General features: G+C 36.9%; 1 protein-coding gene across 29 annotated transcripts in view; it reads right to left on the reverse strand.

The window, feature by feature from the left end:
• The window catches only part of DLG1 (discs large MAGUK scaffold protein 1), a 299,333-nt gene that overhangs the window by 79,148 nt on the left and 210,662 nt on the right, over nucleotides 1-9,523 (reverse strand). For all 29 annotated transcript variants that reach the window (XM_037735146.1, XM_017523037.2, XM_017522998.2 and 26 more), the window contains one exon: nucleotides 3,906-4,026. In XM_037735146.1, the coding sequence (XP_037591074.1) occupies nucleotides 3,906-4,026 (121 nt within the window). The remainder of the gene's footprint in view (nucleotides 1-3,905; nucleotides 4,027-9,523) is intronic.

A 9,523-nucleotide genomic window follows, 5' to 3' on the forward strand; every position in this document is an offset into this window, starting at 1 on the left:
AAAAAAAAAAAAAAAAAAAAAAGAAAAAAACAATATGGAAATTTAAAAGTGATAACATAAAGAACTTAATCAGGAAATACACATACTCATGAAAAACTGATCTTGCACACGCTTTATTGCCTTCAAAGCAATCACTGCCCCTAGTTAGATGTTTCAAAGGCAGCTATCCTTTTGTATTAGAGAAGGTAGGCCCTTTCTCTAATCTCAAAGGGATGAATCATAACCATTCTAAATAAGTCACTGCAATCCCATGCCCCTTTGCTAAAGTTAGGGTATAACCCCATTCTAACCTCTGGTAAATACAGGGAAATTTTACTGTTTCCCTGTAAAATTTTCTAAAGTTAGACAGACCCTACCTAACAAGGACAAAACATTATTACTACCTTCCTTTCCTCAAAAAACAAAACAGAACAAAACCAAACAAACAAAACCCCACACAGCTGAATAATAAAATCCCTTTACTGGTTTCAACATATTATAATCAGGAAGGTGAAACCAAGAGTATACCAAAGGCACCATGGACCTAAGATTGCTATACCAACCCTGGAATTGCCCATCTGCAGGCTTTTTATATGAAATAATTAAAACCTATTTGCAGGGGCACAGGTAGGTTTTACCATATTGGTGATGTTTTATTACCTATATTAGATGGTGAATTCCGGGTTTAGTGTTCCTGCTATGCTTTAAAATATGTATGAATTAAGAATTTTTTATTAGGAAATTATACTTGATTAAAAAATACTCAGCTAAAATTGAACACTATTTCCAGGGGAAAATACATTCTGATTTTCAAACAATATAAGTACATGAAAAGGTGCTCAACATCACTAGTCACTAGGGAAATAGATATAAAAATAATGAGATACTTTAGGCCTACTAGGATGGCTATAAAAAAACACAAAACAAAAAGTAACAAGTCTTGATGAGGACGTCAAGAAATTGCAACTCATAGTGAGAATATAAGGTGCAGGCACCACGGAAAATAGTTTAGTGGTTCCTCAAAAAGCTAACACAGAATTACCATATGACCCAACAATTCCACCTTTACATATATATTCTAAGTAACTGAAAGCAGTGATTTCAATAGATACTTGCATGTCAGTATTTGTTACAGCATTATTCACAATAACCAAAAGGTGAAAATAACTCAAGGGCTCATCATTAGATGAACAAACAAAATGTGGCATATACGTGTAATGGAACAGTATTGTCATAAAAAGGAATGAAATTCTGATACGTGCTAACTAATGTATCCTGAAAATATTACTTTAAGTGAAATAGGGCAGTCACAAAATGATAAATATTATATGGTTCCACTTATATAAACTATCTAGAATAGGCAAATTCATAAAGACAGAAAGTGATTAAAGATTACCAGGGGCTGGGAAGATAGCAGAAGGGAGAATTACTGCTTAATGGTCACAGAGTTTGTCTTAAGTAATAAAAACGTTTTGCAAATAGTGATGGATGCACAAAACTGTGAATCCAATTAACAATATTGAATTGTATACACTTAAAAATAGTTAAAATGCCAAATTTTATGTTACATATATTTCACTACAATTTTTAAAAACTGAAGTAATATACCACAAATTGAATTGTTTATGCTTTTTTTTTTTTTCTTTTGAGACTGAGTTTCGCTCGTCACCCAGGCTGGAGTTCGATGGTACGATCTAGGCTCACTGCCACCTCCATCTCCCAGGTTCAAGCGATTCTCCTGCCTCAGCCTCCTGAGTAGCTGGGATTACAGGCATGCGCCACTATGCCCAGCTAATTTTATATTTTTAGTAGAGACGGGGTTTCTCCATGTTGATCAGGCTGATCTCGAACTCCTGACCTCAGGTGATCTGCCTGCCTAGGCCTCCCTAGGTGCTGGGAGTGATCCACTGTGCCCAGCCCTGAACTGTGTATTTTATACAGGTGAAATTTTTGGCATGTGATTCATATCTCAATAAATCTATTAATAATAAACCTTAGAACCAAAGTGTAGGTATGTTGTGATTTTTTTCACTTTTTTGATATTGGTAATTTCTGAAAGACTGCTTACGGTTGGCCAGGCACAGTGGCTCACGCCTGTAATCCCAGCACTTTGGGAGGCCGAGGCGGGCGGATCACGAGGTCAAGAGATCGAGACCATCCTTGCCAACATGGTGAAATCTCGTTTCTACTAAAACATAAAAAAATTAGCTAGATGTGGTGGTGTGTGTCTGTAGTCCCAGCTACTAGGGAGGCTGATGCAGGAGAATTGCTTGAACCCGGGAAGTGGAGGTTACAGTGAGCCGAGATTGCGCTACTGCACTCCTGCCTGGCGCCTGGCAACAGAGCAAGACTCTGTCTCAAAAAAAAAAAAAGAAAAAAAAAAAGACTGCTTACAGTCAAATTGTGAAGAACTTCTCATGTCTGGGCAAAGATTTTGTACTTCATTATCACAAAGTACTGTGATTATCAAAAGGGAGTGGTAAAATATATACCATTTTAAGAAGACATATCCAGTAATGAACCACCTGAGTTTCACAGAATAGTACGAAAACATGTAGTCCTGTTATACAGTAATACATCAAAGTCCAATATAATATTCTAGACAAGAGACTCAACTGAAGAAGTACGAGGAACAGCAATCAAGGTACAAATATAACTTATCTTTTAGTTTGCAAAAGTATACAAAGAGACTAAAGACTAGATAAGCCATTCGGTATTATAGTTTCCCTCTTGACTGCCTTAAATAGGCACTATTAGAAAGTAACAAAAATAAACGGCCATGAAAGATCACTCCAGAAGGACTGCCTGAAGACTAGCAGCTTTGGATATTCCTATCACAAACAAATAAGAACACTATTCTTTCTGCTAATTTTCATCCCAAACACAATTACTGACAACCTATTAAGTTTCCAACATTGCTAATTTCTGCTAATTTTCATCCCAAACACAATTACTGACAACCTATTAAGTTTCCAACATTGCTAATTCTTTATAAAAAAAAAGAGACAAACACTTATATCTGTCCTTAAGATCACTGCCTAGAATCAGAAGTCTGATAAGTAAAAAATAATAATGCTAATAATGTAATCAATAAACACAAAAACACATATTACTTGGCACACATTTTAATGTTAAATCTACAATATACGTGTACAAATTATAAAGCAAACTGTACAGTGTCTTTTTACTACATTGAACAATGTGAAAAAGATCTACAATGTCTCTTCACCAATTTTTTTTCTACCTCACTGGAATTCTTTGGGACTAAAAAGACAGTTAATCTACACATTTCAGTGCAGTTAGTAATTTTAGATGAAAGTAAATTTTGTGTGTCAGAATATCAAGAATATATAACAAACAAACAAACAAACCCACCAGTAGCCCGGTACAGGGGCTCATGACTGTAATTTTAGTACTTAGGCAGATATAGGAGATAGCTTGAGTCTAGGAGTTCGAGGCTGCAGTGACTTATGATCACACCACTGCACTTCAGCCTGGGCAAGAGTAAGACCCTGCTGCTAAAACCAAACCCAACCCAACCCACCATTTGTTGAATTCTGAACACAAACTAAATAACTGCCATATTTTTATGGTATATATAAGGAATATATAAAATGTTAGTTTAAATGTGCATGAGAATTTTCTTAACTTAGTTTTACTAAGCTAATTCCTAAGGACAATTTACCAAGCCTTAAAGAAAAGCAATATTAATGTTTAAAAAAGAGCAGTAATTTATTTGTAAAAATAAAACATTTGTATATTTCAGGATCTTCAATGAATCCTCCAAAGGGAAAAATAAAGCTTTAAGCTCATTAACTGTCAATAAAATTTTTTAGTCCTAAAAATTGTGGCTATGTTACATGGCTCATTAAAATTCAATTTAATAACTGATTTTATGCAAGAAGAATGAATGTTAAATTCCTTACCTTGTAATCTCATCATCTCCAAGCACTGCTTTAGAAACTGGTGAGTATCTGGCTGGTGATGCTGGTGTCTGGCACAAGAAGGAAGATGGGCTAACATGGTTATCAACAGGCTGAGAAGAAGCTTCAAAACAAAGAAAAGTGAAAAATTACTTTAAAAACGAAACATGCCCATCAGTATTCCATTTATGAGTGATTAATGCGTAATTTATATTCACTCCTTTGTATATCAGAATTTGGTAGAGAAGATTTAATCATCAGCTAAAAACTGGATGTTATGTTTCCCAGGTTAGTCTCAAACTCCTGTCCTAAAGTAATCCTCCCACCTCAGTCTCCCAAAGTGCTAGGATTACAGGCATAAGCCACCACATGCAAATGAATTACTATTTTAAAGAATTACCTAAAGTCTAAATGTGATGTGAATAATAAAAACCAGAGGCTTTCCAATAAGTGCGAAAAGACTACGTTCTTGTATTAGCTCAAATCTGTCAACCTAATTTATATCAATTCCTTTAAATTCACCCATGAAAGAATAAAAACCTGGTAAAAAGCAAAAATGAAAAATAAGCAAAAACCATCCAGGTGTAGTGGCTCATGCCTGTAATCCTAGCACTTTCGGAGGCTGAGGCAGGTGGATCACCCGAGGTCAGGAGTTCCAAGACCAGCCTGGCCAACATAGTGAAATCCTGTCTCCACCAAACAAACAAACAAACAAACAAACAAACAAACAAACAACAAAAATTAGCCAGGTGTGGTGGCGCAGCCTGTAGTCACAGTTGTGTAGGAGGCTGACGTGGGAGAGTTGCTTGAACCTGGGAGGTGGAGGCTGCAGTGAGCCAAGATTGCACCACTGCACTCCAGCTTAGGTGACAGAGTGAGACTCCATCTCAAAAAAAAAAAAAAAGGCAAAAATCATCCATTGGTTCATTACAATAGTAATAAATACTACATATAGATTTTCATTATAGCAAAAGCTAAGAACAGAAAATTATGAAGTAATTTCTGACCATGCTTTCCAAAGACCCAGATAGCTAACAAATGGCAGCAGTAGCTTACAAAGGCACAAGACACTTGAATTACTCCAATCATTACCAAAACACACAGGAAGCAATATTTAACTTTCTTGAGGCTCTATGATAAAGTTACAAAGCACTTCAAAAGTATCTATACTATTTAATTATCAAACATCAATCTCTTTTTCATTAAATTAGAGAGTATCTTCTATGGAGAGAAGCACTATATTACAGACTGGAGTACAAAAAAGCAGTGCACATTAGTTGAAATTACTATAGTGGCCAGATAGGTAACATAAAGAAATAAAGTGATCTGAATGAAAGACAATAGGAAAAGACTGAAACTACGGTATTTTAGAGATGTAGTGTATCTATTGATACCACAGGTTTGCAGTACTCAAAAGCAACTGTTTCCTATCCAGTTCATATATAAGATGCTCTTCTGTATTTGAGCCAAAGGACTTTCTACCAATAACTTTTAGTTTTGAAAGTCCAATGTCTTTACTGGGTGCTAAGAATATGCGATTTTTAAGTGAACTGGTATGTGGCCCTCAATCAAGAGATACCAACGTGAACCTCTACAATTACTAGCCTTTTAAAAAATCCAGTTTACTGATTTTTGACATTTTTTTTTTTGTACTTTAGATTCTGAGGTACATGTGCAGACCATGCAAGATTGTTGCATAGGTAGATTCATGGCAAGGCGTTTGCTGCCACCACCCCCTGATCACCTATACTTAACATTTCTCCCCACGTTATCCCTTCCCTGCTCCCTCCCTCTACCCCTCAGATAGCCCTCCCCAACAGACCCCAGTGTGTGATGCTCCCCTCTTTGTGTCCAAGCGTTCTCATTGTTCAACACCCGCCTATGAATGAGAACATGCAGTGTTTCATTTTCTGTTCTTCTGTCAGTTTGCTGAGAATGATGGTTTCCAGGTTCATCCATGTTCCTACAAAGGACACAAACTCATTTTTTATGGCTGCATAGTATTCCATGGTGTATATGTGCCACATTTTCTTTGTCCAGTCTAACACACTGATGGGTATTTGGGTTGGTTCCAGGTCTTGGCTATTGTAAACAGTGCTGTGATGAACATGCATGTGCATGTGTCTTTATAATAGAACAATTTATAGTCCTTTGGGTATATACCCAGTAATTGGATTGATGGGTCAAATGGAATTTCTATTTCTAGATCCTTGAGGAATTGCCACACTGTCTTCCACAATGGTTGAACTAATTTACACTCCCACCAACAGTGTAAAAGTGATCCTATTTCTCCACATCTTCTCCAGCATCTGTTGTCTCCAGAGTTTTTAATGATCGCCATTCTAACTGGCATGAGACGGTATCTCAATGTGGTTCTGATTTGCATTTCTCTAATGACCAGTGACGATGAGCATTTTTTCAAATGTTTGTTGGCTTCATGTATGACTTCTTTTGAAAAGTGTCTGTTCATATCCTTCATCCACTTTTGGACGGGTTTTTTTTAATTGTAAATCTGTTTCAGTTCTTTGTAGATTCTGGATATTAGCCGTTTGTCAGATGGGTAGATTGCAAAAATTTTTTCCCATTCTGCTGGTTTGCTCTAATGATTGTTTCTTTTGTTGTACAGAAGCTCTGAAGTTTAATTAGATCCCATTTGTCTGTTTTGGCTTTTGTTGCTGTTGCTTTTAGTGTTGTAGTCACGAAGTCCTTGCCTATGCCTATGTACTAAATGGCTTTGCCTAGATTTTCTTCTAGGGTTTTTATGGTATTAGGTCTTATGTTTAAATCTTTAATCCATTTGGAGTTAATTTTTGTATAAGGTGTAAGGAAGGGGTCCAGTTTCTGCTTTCCGCACATTGCTAGCCAACTTTCCCAACACCATTTATTAAGCAGGCGATCCTTTCCCCATTGCTTGTTTTTGTCAGGTTTGTCAAAGATCAGATGGTTGTAGATGTGTGGTGTTGCTCCGGAGGCCTCTGTTCTATTCCATTGGTCTATGTCTCAGTTTTGATACTAGTACCATGTTGTTTTGACTACTGTTACCTTGTAGTATAGCTTGAAGTCAGGTAGCATGATGCCACCAGCTTTGTTCTTTTTGCTTAGGTTTGTCTTGTCTATGCGGGCTCTTTTTTGGTTCCATAGTTTAAAGTGTTTTTTTCCAGTTCTGTGAAGAAGGTCATTGGTAGTTTGATAGGGATAGCGTTAAATCTATAAATTACTTTGGGCAGTATGGCCATTTTCACAATATTGATTCTTCCTAACCATAAGCATGGAATGTTTTTCCATCTGTTTGTATCTTCTCTTATTTCCTTGACCCAGTGGTTTGTAGCTCTCCTTAAAGAGGTCCTTTACCTCCTTTGTTAGTTGTATTCTTAGGTATTTTATTCTTCTTGTAGCAATTGTGAATGGCAGTTCGTTCTTGATTTGGCTCTCTGTCTGTTACTGGTGTATAGGGATGCTTGTGATTTCTGCACATTGATTTTGTATTCTGAGACTCTGCTGAAGTTGCTTATCAGCTTAAGGAGATTTTGGGCTGAGACGATGGGGACTTCTAAATATATAATCAATTCATCTGCAAATAGAGACAATTTGACTTCCTCCTTTCCTAATTGAATACCCTTTATTTCTTTTTCTTGACTGACTGCTCTGGCTAAAACTTCTAATACTATATTGAATAAGAGTGGAGAGAGAGGGCATTCTTGTCTAGTTCCAGATTTCAATGGGAATGTTTCCAGTTTTTGCCCATTCAGTATGATATTGGCTGTGGGTCTGTCGTTAAATAGCTTTTATTATTTTATGATATGCTCCATCAATACCTAGTTTATTGACAGTTTTTAGCATAAAGGGCTGTTGAATTTTGTCAAAGTCCTTCTCTGCATCTATTGAGATAATCATGTAGTTTTTGTCTTTGGGTCTACTTCTGTGGCAGATTACGTTTATGGACTTGCGTATGCTGAACCAGACTTGCATCCCCAGGATGAAGCCTACTTGATCATGATGGATAAGCTTTTTGATGTGCTGTTGCAATCAGTTTGCCCATATTTTTTTGAAGATTTTTGCATCTATGTTCATCATGGATATTGGCCTGAAGTTTTCTTTTCTTGCTGAGTCTTTTCAGGGTTTTGGTATCAGGATGATGTTGGTCTCATAAAATGAGTTGGGGAGGATTCCCTCTTTTTGTATTGTTTGGAATAGTTTCAGAAGGATTGGTACCAGCTCCTCTTTGTATGGCTGGTAGAATTTGGCTGTGAACCTGTCTGGACTTGGACTTTTTTTTGGTTGGTAGGCTGTTAATTGCTGCCTCAGCTTCAGTCCTTATTATTTGGTCTATTCAGGGTTTCAACTTCTTCCTGGTTTAGTTTTGGGAGGATGAAAGTGTCCATGAATTTATCCATTTCTTCCAGGTTTACTGGTTTATATGCACAGAGTTGTTTGTAGTAGTCTCTGATGGTAGTTTGTATTTCTGTGGGATCAGTGGTGATATCCCCTTTATCGTTTTTTATTACATCTATTTGACTCTTTTCTTTTCCTTTTTATTAATCTGGCTAGCAGTCTGTCTATTTTGTTGATCTTTTCGAAAAACCAGCTCCTGGATTTGTTGATTTGAAGGGTTTTTTTGTGTCTCTGTCTCCTTCATTTCTGCTCTGATCTTAGTTATTTCTTGTCTTCTGTTAGCTTTTGAGTTTTTTTGATCTTGCTCCTCTAGCTCTTTTAATTTTGATGATAGGGTGTCGATTTTAGATCTTTTCTCATTTCTCGTGTGGGCATTTATTGCTAGAAATTTCCCTCTAGACACTGCTTAAATGTGTCCCAGAGACTCTGGTATGTTGTGTTCTTGTTCTCACTGATTTCGAAGAAACCTTCATTTCATTGTTTATCCAGTCAACATTCAGGAGCCAGTTGTTCAGTTTCCATGAAGTTGTGTGGTTTTGAGTTAGTTTCTTAATCCTGAGATCTAATTTGATTGCACTGTGATCTGAGAGACTGTTTGTTATGATTTCTGTTTTTCTGCCTTTGCTGAGGAGTGATTTACTTCCAATTATGCAGTCGATTTTAGAGTAAGTGCAATGTGGTGCTGAGAAGAATGTATATTCTGTGGCTGTGGGGTGGAAAGTTCTGTAGATGTCTATTGGGTCCACTTGTTCCAGTTCTGCGTTCAAGTCCTGGATATCCTTGTTGATCTTCTGTCTTGTTGATCTGTCTAATGTTGACAGTGGGGTGTTAAAAGTCTCCCACTATTATTGTGCGGGAGTCTACGTCTCTTTGTAGGTCATTAAGAACTTGCTTTACGTATCTACAACGAACCAAATGGTAAAGACCAGCAACGCAATGAGGAAACTGCATCGACAATGGGCAAAACAAATAAACAGTAACAAAACGGCAGAATCAAATTCACACATAACAATAATAACGTTAAATGTAAATGGCCTAACTGCCCCAATCAAAAGACACAGACTGGCAAACTGGGTAAAAAGTCAAAACCCATTGGTGTGCTGTATTCAGGAGACCCATCTCACACGCAAAGACACACAAAGACTCAAAATAAAGGGATGGAAAAAGATCTACCAAGCAAATGGAGAGCAAAAAAAAGCAGGGGTTGCAATTTTAGTCTCTGATAAAAT

Source organism: Cebus imitator, unplaced genomic scaffold (assembly GCF_001604975.1).
Source record: "Cebus imitator isolate Cc_AM_T3 unplaced genomic scaffold, Cebus_imitator-1.0 Scaffold0, whole genome shotgun sequence".
Taxonomy (NCBI): Eukaryota; Metazoa; Chordata; class Mammalia; order Primates; family Cebidae; genus Cebus; species Cebus imitator.